General features: G+C 39.0%; 1 protein-coding gene across 1 annotated transcript in view; it reads left to right on the top strand.

Annotated features, from left to right (window-relative positions):
- The window catches only part of BIOF (biotin F), a 182,343-nt gene extending 163,185 nt beyond the window's left edge, over positions 1 to 19,158 (top strand). Inside the window, exons 9-11 of the mRNA XM_089415978.1 lie at positions 17,972 to 18,122; positions 18,283 to 18,351; positions 18,498 to 19,158. Of these exons, the coding sequence (XP_089272104.1) occupies positions 17,972 to 18,122; positions 18,283 to 18,351; positions 18,498 to 18,741 (464 nt within the window). The 3' untranslated portion in view covers positions 18,742 to 19,158. The remainder of the gene's footprint in view (positions 1 to 17,971; positions 18,123 to 18,282; positions 18,352 to 18,497) is intronic.
- Positions 19,159 to 22,195: the final 3,037 nt, after the last annotated feature.

The raw sequence follows: 22,195 nt of genomic DNA, 5'->3' as shown, positions 1-22,195 counted from the left end.
ATCGAAGAACCTTTACCAAAGGTTCAGTAATGTTGCACACCTCCTGCATTCCCGCCTAAAAGCATTCTTGGTATGAAACTAATTTGCATATGGTCTCTCTCTTTGGTTTGTGGCTAAATGCCAAAGCACACTACTTTTCTGAAAGAAATATTCTCTTCACATCCCATATAGAATTCAAGAGGGATTGAAGAGATATGAAATTGGGGGCAAACCGTGTAATGGCAGGGCGCACCAACTCCTTGTTGTTGGTGAATGTTCTCATCAAATGAAGCACAAATGCATGATTATATATAAATTTTATAATGCTTTTTGATGACTCAACAATATCTTTGACAAAAAGAATTTTTCCTATGTTCTCCAACATCAAATCAATGCAATGTGCAACACAAGGTGTTCAAAATAAGGTAAGATGCCTTTACCTAAGCATCTTGCCAGCGACAACATAATTTGTAGCATTGTCCGTTATTACTTGGACAACATGTTTTGGACCCACCTCCAGAATCAACAGATCCAACAAAGCACATAATAACCGTGCATTTTTGATATGTGTAGATGCATCAACAGATTTCATAAACATTGTCCCCTTGGAACAATTAACCAAGAAGTTTATAAGACTTCTACCCTTTTGATTGGTCCAACCATCTGACATCACAGTGCATCCTATGTGTGCCCATGATACCCTAAACACCTCCAATCTCTTGGTGCAGTCAACCTTTTCATTTTGAAGAATGTGCCCTTTAAAGTCATCATAAGAAGGGACTTTGTATCTTGGGCCAACAACAACAATAGCATCAATCGCGGGCTGGAAAAATGGATTGTTCCTTACAATGCTGAAAGGAATATCACTCCAAAGAAGAAACTTTCCCAACAACTTGTCAACTTCTTCTTTCTCCCTTTTTTAATAATTGAAAAGATAGATGGTTGTGAACCAGGTGTGGTTCTAGGAACAAAAAATGATGAGGCAACTACAGGGTTGGTTGTAGATATTGATGCTGAAGTAGAACCAGTACCACTTTCATGTTCACCTCCCAATCTTGACATTCTACTCCCAGTCCCTGCTAGTTGACTCTTTAGAGCTGCCTTGGACAATTTGGTTTGCTCTATTTCTTCCAATGATCTAAGGGCTCTTCGAATGATTTTTGGATTTGTATTTGTGCAAGGCCGTACCTTATGTCCAGGAATTTGTGCAAGCTGATACTTCAATCTATATACCCCCCTGTCATATGATGCCCACTTAACTTGCAAGTCAAGTTTGATCTGTCAAACCCTCCATTAGGTTCACCAAATTCCCACAGAGGGTTCAGTTTCCTTGGCATGTTTGTAACTTTGTTGAACTCTTGAATTTTAATGTAGGATGAAGTTTGAAGTTTGAAGTTGAATCTAGGGCACAAGAAGAATTGCAAGTTAAAAAAATAAAATTAAAATTTACATACAACATATTGAATTTTTGACAAAAACAAAAAATCTCAACTCAATGCAACAATAATGGAAAAAATACACATTCAAACCCAAGCAAAAATGATGGAAAAAACTAGGGCACAAGAAGAAATTAAACTAATAAATCTAACAATCAAGTTTTTGCATTTTTGACCAAAATAAACCCTCTCCACTATATGCAACAAAAATGAAAAAAAAAACACAATCAAATCCAATAAAAAATCATTGAAAATAAATGGGTGATAGAAACCCAAGGAAAAACAAGAAAAAAACAAAAAAATTGGCCAAAATTTGATGCACATACCTGAAAACCACACTTTGCTAAAGAAACTTGGTCCAAACTTGAATTTTTCTTGCTTGGGATGCTAAATTCCTTCACTTTTCTCCTCTCTTGCCCTTGTAGATGACTTCTCCTCCTCCTTAGCTCTCACTCTTGCCCTTTGTCTGAAAAAAATGACCAAATAAACCTCAAAATCGCATTTGTAAGTCGTTGTTTTTGGTGGTCACGATTTTTAATGATCGGATCACGATTTTTTCGCGATTTTTTGAAAATAAAAAAATCACTGAAAAAATCGGCAATTATATCAGCACAGAGAAAAAATTGCAATTTTTCAAAAAATTGCGATTTAATCGCAATGTTTGCAACACTAGTTAGAAGAATCTATTTATGGGTGATGGAACAAACTAGTTACTAAACACACTTTTTCATATTGCATCGTATGTCTTGAATCCAACATAGAATTATATTGAACAAATGAAGAAGAAGACAATTTCTAGTGACAAAGATGTCATGAAGTGATTTATGGCAGTAGTAAAGAAGATTTGTGTTCTAAAAATAGAGGAAACATCTCTATTTTGGTTTCAGTCTGCCCAATTTTCATGAGGGTGAGGTGAGTTTGGCACAATTGTTGCCTGCATGACAGAAGTCATGGCAAAGATCCAATAGACTGGTGGCAAATATGTTGTATGCATCAAATACCCAATAGCAAGGTTGCCACGAGGTGGGAGTGGAGCAGGAGTGGGATGTAATGTCCTCTCCCAATTGATTGGCTAAGGGAGGACGAAATAGCCTTTAAACCCCATAGGCTATAGTTTTGATAAAGGGGTAAAACCCAATTTTTCCAATGTTGGGGCAACATTGTGTAAAGATTGGGCCGGCTAGGGCAAAAAACCCAAAATTGGGGGTTGCATTCACAACCCCTCACATTTTGGAGTCTATGAAGGAACCTATAAATAGAGGAGAGTTGGAATCAAATTATCATCATTGAATTGGATCAAGTACATCTGTTTTCTTGAATTATGGCTATGAGAGTTTTAAGATCCCTTTTTCTGACTAATTTCGGTGGTGAAAGATTCCACCCTAGTTAGTAAATTTATCATTTATTTCCTGTTATGGTCCGGAAATCGTGGGATTCACCTATCTAGAAGACAACAAGTTCGGTGGCAATCTGAGGCAGGTACCCAAAATCTTTCGTGAGGTTGTGAGAGTATATTCTGAGGCAAAATCAGGTGGACTCTCCCTGAGATAGCCCGGTCTTCCTGAAGCAGAGTTTGATGACTTTCCCTGAGACAATTTAGTCTTCTTGAAGCAAAGTTTGGTGATCTTATCTGAGGAACTTCAGTCACTTCCTGAGGCAGAGTTTGGTAATCTTTCTTAAGGCAGAGTTTGGTGATCTCTCCTGAGGCAGTTCAGTCACTCATGAGGCAGAATATGGTGCTTAAGGCAAAAGAAGATGTGGGATCAAAGGAGCAAGCATTTGTTACCATGGCCAACAGAAAGGGTAAATTTGGCAAGTTTGGTCCACGAAGAACAAACAACAAAGACATGTCCAAGATCTAATGCTTTGGATGCCAAGAATATGGACACTACAAAAGGAATTGTCCTAAGCTTAAAAAGGACAACAACAACAAAAGAAAGAGGGAAGAAGCTCACATAACTCAAGAGATGAAAGAAGAAGGAAAGAAGCAAAAGAAGGAAGATCCTCCGGATCTCTACTATGACTAGGTCAAACTCTTTACTTCTAGACTTCTTTCAAAGTTTTGAGTAGAATAGGAGCATGTAGGAATAAATTAAAATTGCATGACTAGAAACATCCTCTAGAATCTAGCAGCATGATGTACATAGAGTTCTAGATACTCATGTAGATGTAGCATTTATGATAAGAACAAAAATGCATAAGTAGAAATATCTTCTAGAATATAGGAGCATGGCAGATATAGCTCAAGATATTCATGTAGAAGAAGCATACCTAGTATAGGACCTCATACATGATGAAAGAAAATTGATCATGATAAGAATCTTAGAAGACCTACATCATCAAAAGAAAGGAAACATTTGCAAGGCAAGGATCTTTAAGATCCTATGATGGAATCTTCAAAAGAAGGTTCATGGACCAAAGCAGATGTCTCATTGGGAATCCCATTCATGGGTTTCAAGAAAAGAATGATATGCAGGCAAGCTAAGATGAAGCAAGAAGGGCCACACCAAAGGATGATCAAAGGAGAATCAAGATGAGGTATGTATGCATCAAAGTTATCATTTGTATATTATTGAGTCATGTGTATAGTTCTATAACATGATCAAGCATGAAAGAATCTCTTTCACCAAGAACATGCTCGAAGGCATGTACCACAATACAATAAAGGTCAACAAAAGAATATGTTCACATAAGGAACATAAGATTGCTGACTAAGAAGCAAGAAGAAATGCTGACAAGTCCAGAAAGCAAGCAATGAAGGAATGCTTTCACAAGAAGCATTAGATGGTTGACCTATCTATCTAAGAAGAAGCAAATGAAGAAAGAGATCAAGCATGTGAAGAACACCATGATCACCAAGAATCACTATCTGACAAAATGCCTTGAAAGATATCTCCCGAAAGAAGGCAGGAAAACTCTGATAAAGGAAGAAAAGACCCTTGACACCTATGAAGGCCTTGGAAATACAAAAGGTGTAGATAACTGATTCTACTCTACAGAGATGTCGTGATGAAGAAGCCATCCAACAAAAGAAAAAGCAATGTTGAAGCAATATCAGGATGAAGTCATGATGGGCTACTAGGTCAAAGCATGTAACCTAGCAAGTGCTATGAAGCATCCATGAGGAAAGTATTCTGAAGCATGGAAAAGATGACAAGAAAAACCTGATAGTCACTTTCCACTAAGTAATGACATGACAAACCAAGAAGGAAAGTGATCGATGGATGGTGCCCTATCGAGAAGAAGTTCGAACAAAGACTTCATGACATCAAGAAAGGAAGGAGATTAAGCAGTTGAAGAACCCACGAAGAAGAAGCTGTTGATGAAGGAAAGAGACCCCAGTTAAGAGGAAGGTCTGATAGGTCCTTGATCAAGAGGGAGTTTTGGATCACCCCTGATTACAAAGGAGTGACAATTGTGTTTTCCATTTCATGGGTCATGCACTAGACCATGACTAACAACCGTAAGTCTAGATCAAGGTCATGAATGAAAATGTAGACACAAGTTAGACACAACATTCTTGTCTTCATTCAAGAAGAAAGAATGGGAGGATTAGTTAATCATCTGGCATCCGGTACTCTTTGAAGGATGTGTAGGGCATCTAAGACAAGAGTAGGCAAGAGGACCGATATTCTTTGAGGGCTGGGAACCCAAGATAAGAATAATCCTAGAAGGTCATACTTGAACACCCGGGTGGGTATGTACCTTGAGAGACAATGATGAAGGTGTCTATAAATCATTAGTGTTGCCAACATTGTAGCTCATGGTCTTGTAAAGAGATGGAGCTATTAGTCAAGGCCTTGCACTATGACAATGCTGATGAATATGATGCTATAACAGATGGATTGCAAATCCGGTTTCTCTTATGTGAATTCTTCAAGATTGATAATAGCCAAACACCTTGTAATGTTGTATGAATACCTCCCTAGTTAAGAGGGAGTGTTGAAGGAAATGTAACTAGGTTCGGTTTTCATAAATGTACTTTTGATATTTGTATTTATTCAAGAAAAGAAATATTATTTTTATAATATATGTCAATGAGTTTCTTGCTCATTGAAATAGGTCTAGCACTATTTAAAGTGCTATAGGAAAGTCAAATAGTCAAAAGAAAAAGGTTGAAGACCTTAAAGGCATGTTACACCTTGTATAAATATGTATTAAAGTCAAGAGAATACCTCCAAGCAAAGTCAAGTCTCCTCCTAAGCTAAGGCATCATCATGGCACCATCAAGAAGCTCCTTCAAGCATGCTCCACCACCATGAAACTATCTGAAATCTATTCTTTTAGTCGGCCTGCAAAACAGTCAACTAGTTGGCCTACATGTCGGCCTAGAGGGGGGACAATCCTCTATATATAGAGGTTGTCGACTCCCTCATAAAGAAGACAACGCAAGCTCTGAAATAAGTGAAGAAGACAAACCAAGAAAGAAGGTAAGGGAGCCTCTAGTGCAACGAGGAAGGGAAGACAAAATCGAAGATTGGAAGGTTGTTCTTAGGGTCATATACAACCACACATGCGAAGGAAGAAGGTCTATCTGCGGCTACAACAACAATAATACTTCAAGTCAATCCTTATCACTGTTTGGGTTAAAAGTTGAGGTCTACAAGGCCTCCCTCTAAGAGCGAAGGAGAATCCCTCACAAAAGAAGGGAGAAGGGACAAGACCAAAGTTGAAGGGACTGTTTTCTAGGATAGAAAAGTGTCACACGTGCGAGAATCAGATCCCTTTATGTAGCCATAACAACCCTTCATTATAGTCATCCAAGTTAGTTGATTTGTGGATAGAAGAAAGGAACCATCATAAAAAGAAGGGTCTCATCAATAGTATCTTCTCTAGAGCAAGAGCAACAAGGTTACTAACAAGTTGAAAGAAGAACGAAGTGCCAGAGGAAGGAGGACAAAGTGCTGGAGTATATGGTGCAAAAAGGAGTGAAGACTTGACCTCTACTTGGAGGATCTCCTTGTCAAGGGTCTAGGGTTTGGCATTGATCAATAGAAGCTTCAATAAGAGAAATTCACTAAAGGGTTTTCCTCTCAAGAGTAGAGAGGTTTTGGCCCTGGCAGAGAGCCAACATCTTGTGTTCTTGTTTTTATGTTTTGATAGTAGTTTGATGAAGTACACACATATGCACTAATAAGAAGAAGAAGAAGCATAAGCTAACAAGAAAAATAAAAAGACTCCACAAATTGTTATCAAGTAACAAACAATCACACTACACTACTTTGCCCAAGATTCTTCAACATGCTCAAATCCCCTGTCCAATGGCTGCCCCGGCGGGATGTCCCCAAATACCACTGAGTATCTGTCTAATATGGCCTGTATGTCTGTGTGTGGTGGTTGGGGCTATCCCTCAGCCTTTGAAATCCTTTGCTCCACGACCCATGCTGTGTCTCTGTGCCTCAAATATGCCTCCATCCGATGTGTTGAAACTGTCTGTGAGGATACGAGTGCATGCCCCTAGGGACTACCAGCTTCCATCCGGCTTGGTGAACTCCATCTCTAGCTTCCTCCAATCGATGGTGACTCGGCCAAGGGAGTATAGCCATTGGACACCCATCACTACATTGGTGTCTGGTACATCCACCACGAAGAAATGGTCCGTCATCGAGTAGTTCCCCATGGTCACTGTCAAAGCGGGAACATACTGAGTGCACTGCATTGTCCTATCCCCTGACACCAGAATGGAAAACCCCTCAAACTCTGTTGTGGTGATGCCCCTCCTCTGGACCATCTGAGCATCAATGAAGTTGTGGGTAGCCCCACTGTCTACTAGGACTGAGACACGTTGCCCCTGCACTGTGCCTTTAATCCTCAGGGTCAGAAATTTGGGGACCCCACATAAGGAAGCAAGGACTCCCCCAGATGGTGTAAAAGATGCTTCATGTGGTTGTGGTGGTGCTGGTACCTTCTCTGGCAGACCCTCACTGTCTCCCCCATCATACTCTAGCTCCACATCATCCTCCTAATCACTATCCGAAACGACCTCGATATAATGGGCCTTGCCCGCTATGCGTCGATGGCCTGGTGCCCATGGCTCCCGACAAGTAAAGCACAGTTTCCTCCTCCTGAGGTCTCTTTGAGTCTCCTCATCTAGCTGCCCACGTCCTTGGGCTGCTCTTTGTGGTGGTGGTCTAGTATCACTTCCCTTCTAATGGTAGTGAGTACACAATGGAATAGGTGCTCGGGTCTTGGGGATGGCCCCCTGTAGGTCTCTAGCACATGTCACGACCTCCTGTAGAGTAGAGGGTTTGCGTGACTTCTCCAGTCCATGTAGTGGCTTGAGCAACCCCTCTATGAATGTGTACACCCAACTAGCATCTGACAAATTCGACACCATGATCGAGACTCTCAGAAATTCCGATATGTACTGCTCTGATGACCCGTCTGTTTGAGTCGGGTCAGCGCCATGAAGTGAGCCTCCGGATCCCTCTGATCAAAACGCTCCACCACTCTCCTTGTGAAATCCTCATAGGAAGTCATGTTGGCATGCCCCATAGTGGACAAGTCGTGAAACCACCAGTTGTGTGCCTCCCCCTCCAAGTGTAGTGTAGCGATTTTAATGGCTTCCACCTTCGTCATCTTGTTGAGCTGGAAATAAAGATCCAACTTCTCCACCCAAGCTCGCGCTGTACACTTGGTAGTGCCGTCATATGTAGGGAAGTACATTGTCCCAATAGTACGCTGCAACTCGAAGTTTTGCGTGCCCTGGCCTCCATAATTACTGCCCTTCTCATTTTGCTTGAGTTGACAATAGTCTTTGAAAGATAGCGTTGCCTTGAAATCTTCCCCCATGGATTGCCATTCCCTGAAATACTCCCCCATGGGCATCTGGTCCACCCTACTCACTAGGTGCGGATAGTAGGAAAGAAGGCAGTGTGGTCCTAGTTAGCCCACTTGAGGCTGGTGGGTGAGTAGCCGGTGAAGGGTGGTCATACTATTGGGAGGCCCCAAAAGTCTCCCCAAATAGGAAATCTCAATGGATGTTTCGGTCCTGGTTCTGTTGTTTGATCTCATCCAACATCTCCTTCTGCCCCTTCGCTAAATCACTAAGGGCCTTCAAGAGGCTGTCAAAGGCCATATCCTCCTTACTCTTGGGTTCCACCATGTCCTCTACTACCACAGCCTTCCCATGCTCCTTAATGTCTGGTGTAATCTCTAACTCCCTCTCCCGGCTCCGGTACCTCTGTCTCTTGTATGTGATATTTTGCCTGTCCTTCTTACTCATAGGAAAGTCTCCCACGACAGAGCCAAGATCTGGGCCCTGATACCACTGTAATGTCCCAAACTAGGAAAAACAGTGATATACAAAGCAAATAACAAATGCAACACCAGAAATTTCAAACATTTAGCAAACATCCATGTAAACTCCAGAAATAAGAACTAGCTGAGCCATTTTATTAATCAATCGAGACAAATGTATAATAGTGTGGAAAGAGTGCACCCGGGCTTGCCTCAATGGCAAGCGTGACAAAGCCCAGGTGACAAAATAACAAGCCCAAGTGCTAGAATCAACTGCTCCAATGATGCGCTATGCTGCCCTAGAAATCTGCACTGTTTGCTAGAAAGAATCTGCTGGAAACCCCACCTTCGATGCTCAGAAAATTCTGTAAAATTAATCTCAAGCTCCTCACCAAAAACCCACCAAAACCCAGAAGGGTTTGGCTTGGTTTTGATCCCAGAAATTCGGCCTCCCAAGAGCTGCTCCTCCAAGTGTTGTAAGGTACGACCTGCCTATAACTCCTGAATAAGTCCTCCTAAGCACCCAAAAATGGCTAAGATAGTCCTTCCTAAACCTTCCCTTATCTCTCCCAGCAATTACCCACTCCACGGACTGACCCACAAATTCCCATGTGTGCCAAGTGAGGAGTACCCGCGCTTGCCCTGAGTGTTGGTACTTACATTGCTCCCGAACAGAAATTTCCAGCTCCCAAAATCTTCCCAAAGGCTGGTCTTCCCCTTTACTTCCTTCACCAAAACACCTCCGACAAGTGCTCCCCGAAAGCCACTGAATTATCTACTTCCTGTTCCACTACTACGTCCCCTTGAAGTACGCACTGGATAAATGATGGCTGAGTTGGGGGCTTTGAATATCCACCTGCAATCTCCTGGAATGATAGAAAGAGACCTCACTAAGGTGGCACTCGAAGTCCATCGAAGAGAAGGTGAGTTTTCTGCTTGGAGAGCTCGTGCTAAACAACAAGTGACTTGGCTAAGTAACTCGAGCAACTAAGGTTGAGTTCAATATGTCAAAATATGCCAAATGAGGCTGAGCCTCTTCTATTTATAACTTGTGAGCCTCTTGTCCCATGTGGGCCCCCTCCAACTAGCAATTTGACCCTCTCTCTCTAGCCATTCGAACTTCCCTCTAAAGTGGTGTGTATTTCCTCATGTGGGTGGCCCCCACACTTGGCCCACAAGACATTTCAGCCTCCTTTTTTCTTCATGAGCCTCTCTCCAAAATTCACATGGGTCCCATGCTTCCAAAATTGTTAAAATTGTGGAATAAATAATCCTGTAACAATTTAATTTAGGAAGGGACATTACAAAAAGTTTGTGAGAATAATTGCATATCTTTTATGGTTTTTTATGTGATGAATGTTTGCTAGGGTCTTTGTATTGTTCCTTGTACAAATGCATATTTTTATTGCAAAATCTTGGTGAATTATTGGATGTTAAATTTATTTTCCTCGAATTCCCTAAAAGACCTGCTAGAGAGCTTTCTTCTTGTTAATTCCCCCCTCATAAAAAGATAGTTAGGGTTTGCAAGTGAAAACTAGGTTTTCCCCCCTTACCCCATGCATAAATTTGATATATTTGAAATTTAGCCCCTTAGACTCCATCACCCAAGTAGGGAAAGGCATCGAGATCCTTGTGGTGGTCAAAACCTCTGTTTTAAAAATCGGTCGAGCCAGCTTGGATTCAGCAAAACTGACCGAGCCATACCCCTGGTTGGTCCAACTCGGCAGAAAAACTGGTCCGGTGGCCGGGTTATTACCGAACCAGCTGAGTCAGTCACTGACTCAGCCGGTTCGGTAACAAACTGGCCGAGCTCGAGTTAAACCGACCGATTCGGCCAACGACGCCCAAACACACCCAACGTTGCCTTTTGGGGGGAAAAGCAAACCCCAAACTTGATTATAATTTGTTGTTAGGTTATCTTGAAATCCATTTACCTCTCCCAAACCTATAAAAGCTACCCAAGCCCCTCACATTTCCTCACAACTATCTCATTGCATTTGTGTGAGAATTTGTGCAGAGTTTGTAAAGAGTTGTGGAGTTTGTTTTTGGAGCAGTAGTGAGGAGTCTTGGGCAATCATTGGAGCAGCAGTGAAGAGTCCTCAGCAATCATTGGAGGAGCAATGAGGAGCTTCTTGGGCAGCTAGGGTCTTTAATCCCATATATTCAAAAATTATCCTACAAATCCTAGACTTAAAACATATAGAAAACTTATAAATGAGCATGTTATGTTGTACGTACCTTATAATAGTCTTACCCTTTTTTCTTCTTGCAAGTGGCAGTTTCCTATGGATGAAGTTGTACCTTTTTCAGTGTTTCCCTTAAGAGAAACTTCAATGATGCCAAGTCAAGATGCTCTTTCTTAAGTTGATTGACTACTACTTCTTCAAGGTATGCTGCTACATATCTTCAACTAGACTTCTATTACAGTTTCTTCAATGATTGTGGATATGGATACCATTTCATCGTGTCATTACAAATACTTCTTGCTTGATCGAGGTCGGCTTTTAGACCACAGTTGGGTCTTGGCCTTTCTTGCATTACTATACCCATTACCTTATACTGCCCGAATCTTTTGATATATTGTCAAGGCACTTCATAACTATGGATTTTTTATCAAGTGTTGTAGTGGTAATTTGCATCATGTAGCAAAACTATTATTACACCGTCTGCAAATATTGGATGGTAGCTTCAGGGTTTCGGATCCTTACAAAGTTCATGATTTATATAGATTTGCAACCATATACTATAGCATATTCTCATTTTCCTATTACTAGTTATACTCAGAACTGTATTTATAATTCCTTTATTGATTCCGTCGTCTTCCCTTTCTGATGTGGTTACAACTTTGGTCTTCCTTACAAGACCTTCGGCCTTGTCAAGACTTGAAATTTTTTGAATTCCCAATGAGCTATTTCTTGATTTTTATAGGTCAAAAGATGAGACTTTTCTTCTCCTTATGATCTCACTTGATCCCTTCTTAATGTGATGAGGACAATTTGATCTTCAAGCTGCCTTTTCCCTCTTCTCCATCACCTCAGCTCTGATACCATGTTGGAAAATCATAAAGGCAAAAGATTTTCTTATCTTTGATATTACTTGTGATATATTCAAAATTCTTATTAACTTCTTTATGTCTTCTTTAACTTCTAATCATCAAGCAACTACCAAAACCATAAATATGAACATCAAGGACACAAGATGTAGGCTCTCAGCCAGGGCAAAACCCCTCTTCTATGGGAAAACCTAAAACTTCTTCTCTTCTTTCATGAACCAAATCAAATGAGACAACCAAGACAAATAACCTCCTCCAATCCACCAAGTGACCCTCCCTTGAAGACGAGTCAAACTTCCAAGATCAAGTCAAGAAAAAACATCTCAAATTAGATTATTTAGGGTCTTGGCCCTCTCTTTTATTTCTACAATTTTTGGTCTATTCAGTCTTGCATTTTGCAGCCTTGCAACACTTCATAAAACTCACACATGTGGCATAAAGACAAAATTTTTGGCTTCCTTCTTTTGACAAGTGTCACTCCATTCGTTTTAGTTTTTTTCTCCTTTTCAAGGCTTCTTCGCTCTTCTTTCTGCTCTCCAAACTTCATATCGAATTCATTGATTGATGCCTCTCCCAATAGGTCGAATGCATGGCTATTTATAGTTGTTCAAAGCTCCTTTTTTAAGCCGACTTGAAGAGAAGGGGCAGGCCGACTTGGTGGTGGAGTATTGCATGACCAAATTACATAAAATAATTTTCTTTCTTTGACACAATGAGCCCAAGAAGGGTCAACTTTGACTCAAGCCACAAACCCTAGAGCACTCAATGGGTGCTTTTGACCTAGAAATTAAATAAATAAGCATGGAACCCATGCTAATAAATAATTTTTCTTTTACAAATAATTTTTCTCTTCCTTTATTTTGACAAATACATTACATCATGACTCAAATTCATTTATGAAGACCGATACTAGTTACATTTCTCAACACTGTCAGGTGATTCTAGCCCCCAAGGGGAAGGACATGTCATAGGTGGACCCATCAATCCATATGTACATGTGATAATGATGGTGATGGAGTGGGCTAGACTTAAAGGAAGATGGCCATAGTCATGGTACCAACTAGAGGAGATCCAACATCTCCAAGTACCATAATGAGAATAGGGAGCAATCATGGAGCCATGAGTTACCCCTTTCTTCAGCCTTACTTTTTCCACCCCTCTAGTGCGCCTTTTACTTCAATGGTTTATCTTTCTTCTTGCAAAGGTTAGGATACCAAGCTTGCTTTATGCTTTTCTAGTACCCCTTAAAGATGTAGCAGTTTCTTGCTTATTGAGTTGGGACATTCAAGAGTTCCTTTGTGATGTAGCATGGAATGTTGAGGAACTAGGTGATGGTTAATGAGGGGGGTAGAGCTCATGCTAGGATTTCGCCCACATGCTTACTGTCTCCTAGCCTCTTTTCCATTTTTCTGTTTTTTACTTGTGGCGTCCAATGTTTTTATTGTTCTTTCACCTACATTAACCTCGTAGAGCAAGTTCCTTGGCCTTGACTAAAAGATGAGGATAAAGGGTGCCAGTCCTAATGATAAATGGCAATCAACCCAAAGAATGGATGTGGATAATAAGGGCAATATGGAATGTGGTAGTTATGGAGTACCTTGGGTTCTCTACTTCAATCGGTACTCCCTATTAGTGCCCCTCCTAAAGGACCTCAGGGAGGTCACACTAGACTTAGAGTAAAGGATAACGTCCCGAGTGAAGCATGGGAACAAAGGTACAATCAAGAGTGATTGATCTTTCAACTTGCCTTGTGATCCATATTAGTATGCCCCAAAACATTAAATGAAGGCACATGATTACGAGAATGGTTAATGCGCCTTCCAATAAATGACCCACCTTCCTTCAAGAAGCATGTCAGATGGGAGAGATCACTGACCGGACCATAAGTGGAGAGCTCTAATTTAAAGCTATTTGTAGGCCATCATATAGGGTTGTTGGCTAGCTGACAAATGAGGAATTTTTTTTTTTCCTATGGGTTACCCACTTTTGGTGGGTAATAGGCACACATAAGAGGCTCTGATTGATGTTATTTGTCCATGGTAATCCATATTTAACGCCTTCCATCTTCTCCATGTATCCACATCCCATCTTTGGGGTGATTGTTATTTGTCACCAGTATTGGTTACCTGTTTACCTCATCCTTGAGTAGGGACCTGGAAACTTTTCCCTAAGAGGACAATGCAATAGAAAGAAAGGAAAGAGCGTGAGCCAATGTTAAAAAGCAAAAGATTGGCATGGATAACTGAAAGTGCATGGACAAAAGCCTAACCTGAGCTCTACCCCCTTTCATTAGCCCTCATCTAGTTCCTAGCTAAATCATGTGCTATATAATGAAAAGAACTTTGAATATCCTGACCCCAATGAGGAAGGAAATGTGTTATCTTCAAGGAGTCAATGATAAATCAATGAAAGCTTGTAACCCAAGATATGCTTGTAAAAAAAGGAAAATTAATGATGAAAAAGGCACACAAGAGGGGTGGTAAAAATAGTCTAAGGAAAGGGGTAACTCAAGTCTAGTGATTGTCCCCTCTTTTGATCATAACACTCAAGGATGTTGGAATTTCATAGCTAGTACAAGACAATGGCATACTCCATGAAGTAAACCCCATGTCATGCCATTAATCATTTGTACCTGTTGAGTGATGGGTTGGCCTAGGAACAGATCCTCCCCTTAGGGTTGGAAGCACTTACTAAGGTCTTGTCATGACACTCCCATACTTAAGCAAGGTAACTTGTTTACAAGTCATAAGCTAGAAAGACATTTGAAGATGATGCTTGTGTGAAGTACTTTGATGACTTTAACATTGAATATGGCGCACCCTATTACTCTTATGGTTTGTGCACCTATGATGTTGATCTCACTTGATTCTATCAATATGTTGCTAAATATTTGCTTCCAAGTACAATGGTCATCGCTTGAGGGATTGTATGATACTTCTCCAACACTTCATAGAGGACGCCCAACCCCACTTGATGACACTACTAAGCACTTTGACTTAGGACGTTGACCACTTATTGAGGAGCATTGACCTTGGGATGCCTTAAGCACTGTTTATGACACTCTTCTCTTCCTCCAAGACCTTAAATGCTAGCCTCTAGAGCTAGGACATTGCTTAGAGAGCTGGTGTGTCCCATAGTTGACAAGGTGCCCCTAAGTTGGCATTGCAACTATTTGATAGATGTTGTCGTATTTATGAGATGATTTGATGATGATGATGACTTGGAACCCCTCTAGATGGAATGGTACACCATGTTGCATGATGACATCGTTCCCTAGATCCATGACATCTCTTTCATGGTGCCTAGATTGATGATGTGGGCAATTTTGAGGATGACTTGTTGATAAGGGAGTCCCACATGATGATTGGACACCATTTGATGAGATGTGACTTTTGGGATGAGATGTCATGTTACCTTTTGATGAGAGACAAACCTTTTGGAAGATGATGTCACCCTTGGAGGGATTTTAGCTCACATGTGTGGGTTGAAATGAGGCTAATTTTTATGTTTATTCATTGAGTTAGCTTCCTTTGCAGGTCGGCTTGCGACCTATTCAACTTGTAATCATAATTAATAATTATTTGAGGGCTTTTAAACTAATTTTAGAGAAAATCGGCTTGGTTTCCCTTATATAAATAGAGGGAGGTCGATTTCTATTAGATCATTGTGAAATACTTGAAGATTAATGCGCACTATTTAGTCTATTCTCTCTTGGTCACTATGGAGCACTAGTTGAGCGAAATTTTCTTGGGGAGGATATTGTGATTGGATGGTTCTCTCTCTTGGATGATTGTTGGTGATTCTATGATGATATGTACTATTTTCATGCAAGTTATTTTCTTCCGTCTTGTACTTGTTGATGAATTAAGGTTTAATGAATTTTTCACGTGTTGTTGATGTTTTATAGCTCTAATATCTCCTTGAACAAGATTTTCATCAAGTTTCTATTGAGGAACCTAAGTATAGCTTCCTCCCTTTCAATCTCCAAAGAAGGTAGAAGATGGTTTAAGGAATTGAGAAACACAAACTTGTCTTTCTCTCTCACTTTGAAATCATTTCCATCAATCCTCTTCCGTAGATTTATAGCCCTAGACTCCATTAGCCCCTTCATTGAGAAAATAACTAGTCTTAGCTCTTGTGCCAATCCATAAAATAAAAATAAAAATAAATAAAACCCTAAATTTTTCCTTTTTATGTTTTATAGGGTAAATTAGGGTTAGGTTACAGCAAAATCTGCATATTTCAGCATTTTTTACCTTTGAACTTATTGTCCTAGGGTTAGACTTTGCATGCATTTATTTGGAAAAGTAAAAATATCATTTTGCATATATTTTTCAGTCATTGATTAGGTTTGACCTCTAGGATTTCTGTTGTTGTTATATGTGTTTTCAACAACTAGAGATTGGTGTAATTTATTCTCTTGTTTACCCATTGAATAGCTCTAAATTTCCACTTGTTTATTATAGATTTTGGGGCTGTTTTCTTGTTTTTTGTTAGAAAATATTTGCATGCTGTAAATTGCTGGTTAAAACTCCAGTTTATAACAACAAAGTGTATTTTACTGATTGCATGTGTTTGGGTGCCTATTTGAACCTTTTTAGGTCTAACCATGCCCTCTAGATTTAGCCAAAGGGACCTTTGAACTCACTTTCTTGAAATTACGCCCTAAAGCACTTAAAACCCTAATCATTGAATACTTGTCCTTGGGTGAATCTTGTATTAGAACCCTTAGGGGGGATTTAAACAAAGACCATTTGGGTTACTTAATCCCTAAAATCTACTGGGGAAGCCTCCCTTGTGGGGATTGTCTCCAACCATAAAAAGCAAGGGAGTATTCGCTGAGGTGACAGTTGTGACTTCTTCATTGTTGCTCTCAATCTAGATTGCTTAGTGATGCTTTGCACTAAGGTGCTCGATTTTGGAGTAACAGTCCCAAAGCAGACGTTCCACTAGTAGTGAGGCTCTAGTCTCCATGTGCCGAATCATTGGTAATTGGGGAGGTGCTACCTGCAGGAAATTAATAGCAGGGAGGCCTGAAGTATGGGATGCTGATGGTTGGCCCATCTCAATACTGTGGGAAGTCCTGGAGATCACCCAGGATTGGGTTCAAATAAGGACAGAGAGGTGGTTATGACATGGGGCAGTGATGCACCAAAGTTGAAATTTTCATGCATGCAAAATTGCTAATTATTCTCTATAGTACAGTTGGCTGCTGTTAAGGGGGTTAATTTGGTTTAATGCCTTTGGACACTTAAACATTGGACTTCAGTCCCAATTTTTGGTTACTCTGTCACATTATAGTTTAGAACTTTAGACTATATAGTAGGGTCAATTTTATTGTCTTTTGAACCTACATACTGGTGGTTTAGGATGCTCAATATGAGGCTGTCCACTTTTTTGGCCTTTTTGCAGAGATTGTAATACCCCCTTGGCTAATATTATCTTTGTAAAATACTAGATTTTTCACTATCGAATCATCATTTTCAAGGAAAATATGTATGAAAAGGAAGCAAGATCTCACTTCAATTAAAAGGTCTATATTGTTGTTCAGAATGTAAAAGTTTTGCTTTTTTATTTTTTTAAGAAATAGAACCTCTGTGGCTAAGCTTCCATGCTATGAGAGGTGTATTGATGCTGTCAAAGTCACCCAGGACATGAATCTGGCCTAATCTGGACCCACTTGGAGGTTTTTCCCACTTCCAAAGATGGTTGTATCACGTAAGGTTGTTATTTCCATCCTGCTCAAATATTTGAAGTATGTCTAGGTGGATGGACCTTTCTAGCCTCTAGGTAACGAAGTCCATTTATAACCTCAATATTATCTGCATGTCATTTTGGGGTTATGCTGCATTTCATGAATTGCATATAACACGTTATTTTCCCTCATAATTATCACATAACTTCATTTAGTTTCTGGCCATGTATTATTATTATTATTATTATTATTTATTTATTTAATTTTTATTTTTATTTATTTTTTTCATCACAGCTATTCCTACTCGTTATCATTTCCTGTTTTCTTTTTTTCTTTATAGTTAGTGGAGTGGTACTTTATTTTACATACTGTTTATTGTTATGGTTATGTTTATATATATATATATATATATATATATAAGTGAAATGTTCATAATGTTTAGAGCATCAAATTCCTTTGCTTCTTATCATGGTTTTTGGATTCAGATGTACTGCATTCCTTTCAAATATTTATTAAGGTTGATCTCAGATGGAAACCATAAAAATGTCTTGAATATGAAATTTCTTGCAGCTGCTCTTCTTGTGGCTCATGAGGAGAAATGGAGGCAAGAAGCAGTTTGGAAGAGAGTTAAAGAGTTTTCTTTTGCAACAGGGTTGCAATTTTTGAGCCCAATTATTCCATTGGTTATAGGAGATGAGGAGAAGGCACTTCAAGCTAGCAAGTAAGGGAAAAGGAGACAAATTTCAAGTTGTTAATTTTTTTCTCTTACAATATTTCATATCTGATAGAGACTACAATTCATTTGTTTCCATATGAGTTTGTCCCTAGTATTCATTGTTTTAAACATGGAGACATATCTTTGAGATTTTCTTCATTAACAGGCATCTGCTGGAATCTGGCTTTCATGTTTCTGCTATCAGGCCCCCCACTGTTCCTGCGAAATCATGCAGGTGATTTTCCCTTAACAAGGTTTCCTTTTAGTTATGTAAAGACATCAGTGAGATTTTATTGTAATTTTTTTCTACTTTGTATTTTAATTATTGATGTTATTGGTATTGATCTAACATGTCCATTTTAATATTTTTTGACATTTCAGGTTGCGAATAACTTTATCTGCTGCACATACAGCAGCAGATGTGAAAGCACTTGCAACTATTGTCGCACCATGGATCTGTTCACCTAATTCTGTGGTAAAATCAAATGAGTCATCAATTTCCTCTGCCAGTCGACTTGGAAGCACACAAGGTCCAAAGTATAGTGAAGATCAGGCTGGAGTGGTAGTAGGTGAAGGATCAAAGTCTCTCCCATTACGTCCCCCTGGCAACAGCTCAAAGTTGTGAGATTGCCTAGTGTATTCTATGATCTATCATTGTGACATTTCATGTACCTCATGTGCTGCATGTATAAGATATTGTTCTTTATCAAGATATGCATATTCATCCAGTGCACCTTGGCATGCATAGCACATTTAAAGGTAATTTTCAAGTTGAGAGACTACCATGATTCATTCCATATCTTGACTGGGAAAGTCTTGAGGCTTTCGAAGTGTCGTATGCAAGACATGGAACTTCTTTTCTTGTGTCAATACAGATCAATTTCTGAACAGTTGACTATCGCAAAAAAGTCAGCATCAGTAGTAAAAAGATGCATTTATGTGGACTCTGAAGTTGGAAGCCTAAGGTGGCTATAACACTTCCTCAGTTTCCATGACAATTTTCAGTTTTGTAATAAAACTAACTAATTCTTCTATGCTTTTACTATTATGTGCTTTTGTTGACATTGCTTTTTTAACTTTGCAAGAAAACTAGCCAAACAAGAAAGACATGAAACTCTGATTTACCTCCACAATCTGGATACATGGTACATGTTGTAAGCAATAAGAGCGTAGCAAGACCTCGAGTAGCTAAGTCATCCAGGAATCTATAAAAGACCAAACTGCAAAAGTTTTCTTTGGAATTACCAGGGATTACATTACATGTAAGTTTTCAAAGGAAAGTTTTCTTTGGAACTACCAGAAGTTGCATTACATGTAAGTTTTCAAAGGAAAGCCTTCTTTGGAATTATCAGAGCTCAACCAGAAGAGGCATGCAGAATGCTTACAATATATGCATCACTAAATATAACTTTCATCTAATAAGTCCACAGAATATTCAATGAAACCATTGGCCAACAGGAAGTCAAAAACTAGTGGGCAAACTTACAACTTCAAAATCTTGTTTTCTACGATGCTGTACAAACAAAATCTGAAATGCCAGTTTTGTCTAGTGTGTGTTTACTAGGGACTTGGGAGACCCTGAACTGATCGTTGCCAGACAAGGATCATGGTGCACAACTTGGTGAGTGTGTTACACTTGTGAAATTTTGCAACTTGGCAAGTACATGTCACACTTGCTGAGTCAACTCAGTTGGCTTCAAAACGAACAGATTCTACTTAGAAGGGCAAGGTTTAATCTCTCTTGGTCAAACTTATCAATGTGTGGCAAGTCTGATTGAATTTGACCAAATTTGACAATGTTTGACCATGTTTGTTGAATTTTTTCCCAAGTTTCATTGTGTTGCCAAGACTGGGTCTTGTGACTTTTACAAGGACTTTAAGCTTAAAGGCATAATTTGTAGATTTCGCCTCATTCAACGATTCTTTTGAAAGGGTGCTTCTTATATTTCATGATTGAAAAATAAAATGGTACATACATCTTATGATCACTAGTGTTATTTAGAGCATGTATTCAAAACTCATTCAGAAGAATAATGGCAAGCAAAATATACACTAGTACACAAAATTTACATGGTAAAAGCCTAATGATTTGTCAAGGAAACCTCCATGAGCAAGGCAAATAGGATTTTATTCTTCAGAAGAATTATTACATTTAAACTTACACAACACACACAACCTCCTCATCTCTCTAAATGATAGAAAATGAAGTAGCATTGTTACAATAGTTTGATAACTATCTTTTGGTTCGTGAAACTAAATAACTGCAACAATATTTACATCGAATAAAATATATTTACATTTTCTTCTTGTCACATTTTAACAATCTCCACCTTGACAACAATTTTCCTAATGTCTTGCCAAAGTCCTATCACCTTTTCTGTGAACCAAAAGAAGTGAGACACCAACAAAGCTTTTCTTTCAGCAATAGTTTTGTAAATATGTCTGCACAAATTTCTTGTGTGTGAATTTCTCTGAGATTTACTCCACCTCCATCGATAACATGTCTTAGTAAATGATACTTTATTTTAATATGTTTGGTCTTGCTATGGTAAGCTGGATTTGTAACCAAATGTAGCGCACTTTGACTATCATAGAATACAGTTACACTTTTTGCATTCTCCCAAGTTCACTTAGAAGACCCTTCAACCAAATTGCCTCTTTGCAAGCATGTGAGACAACAATTTATTATGCCTCTATAGTGGATAAAGCAATTGTTTCTTGAAGCTTCAACATCCAACTAATGGATCCCCTTGCAAGAGTAAAGACATATCTTAAAGCAGACCTCCTCTTGTCTAGATCACTTGCAGAATCTGAGTCAACATATCCACAAACATAATATTTACGACCATTAAAGGTGATACAATAATCACTAATGCCTAAGATATTGAAGCACCCATTTCACTACAACCCAATGATTTTTTCCTGGATTTTCCATGAACTTGTTGATAAGCTTAACTGCATGTGAAATATCACGTCTAATACAAACCATTGCATACATCATACTTCTTATTGCAATAACATACGGTACATGAGACATATGCTCCTTTTATTCTCCATCACTAAGACATATGCTAGAAGAAATTTTAAAATAGGAAGTGAAAGGGACATCAATTGGTTTCACATCGTTCATCTTGAATTTCTCAAGTATTTCTCTACATACTTCTGTTGTAAAAACCTGAGCTTACCATTTTTCCCATCTTTGTGTATTTCAATGCCCAAGATTTGTTATGCAACTCCTAGATCTTTCATATCAAATGTCCTAGCCATTTGAGCCTTCAACCTATTGATATCGTCCATGCTTTTACTTACAACAAGCATATCATTAACATATAACACTAAGATAATGAATATGCCATTCAAACTTTTAAAGTACATAATGATCATATTCACTTTTAGTATAATTACGGCTCAACATGAAGGCATCAAACTTCTTGTACCATAGCATAAGTATCTGCTTTAGGTCATACAATGATTTATTGAGCTTGCAAATTAATCTTCCATCGCGATGTTGCACAAAACCTTCTAGTTGTTCCATATAAATCACATCCAATTCTCCATGCAAGAATGATGTTTTAACATCTAATTGGTCTAACTCCAAATCACTAATTGGTCTAACTCCAAATCAAGCAAAGCAACTAGTGCCAATACAATGTGAATATAAACAAGTTTAACAACTGGCAAAAATATTTCATGGAAATCTATACCTTCCATCTAAGAGTAGCCTTTTGCAACCAGTTTGGCCTTATACCTTTCAATATTATCGTCAACGCCTCTTTTCAATTTGAAGACCCATTTGCATCCAACAACCTTCATATCTTTTGAAAGTTATACCAAGTCCCATGTGTTGTTTTTCACCAAGGCAATCATTTCTTATTTCATTGTTGCTTTCAATTTGTCATTGTTGATATCATTTACTGCTTCTTGATAACAATAAGGTTCTCCAACATCAGTGACCAAAGAAGTGGATGAAACAAATTCAATATACCTTTTCAGAGCTTTTCTCTCTCGTGTAGATCTTTTTGATGTAGGTTTTTGAACTTCAATGCTTTCCTTGGTGTCTTCAGCATCTACGACTTCTT

Source organism: Pinus tabuliformis, chromosome 3_2, assembly GCF_031772625.1.
Source record: "Pinus tabuliformis cultivar Carrire ecotype Pingquan chromosome 3_2, CPIR1, whole genome shotgun sequence".
Lineage (NCBI taxonomy): Eukaryota > Viridiplantae > Streptophyta > Pinopsida > Pinales > Pinaceae > Pinus > Pinus tabuliformis.
This window is presented reverse-complemented; position numbering and strand designations above follow the sequence as displayed.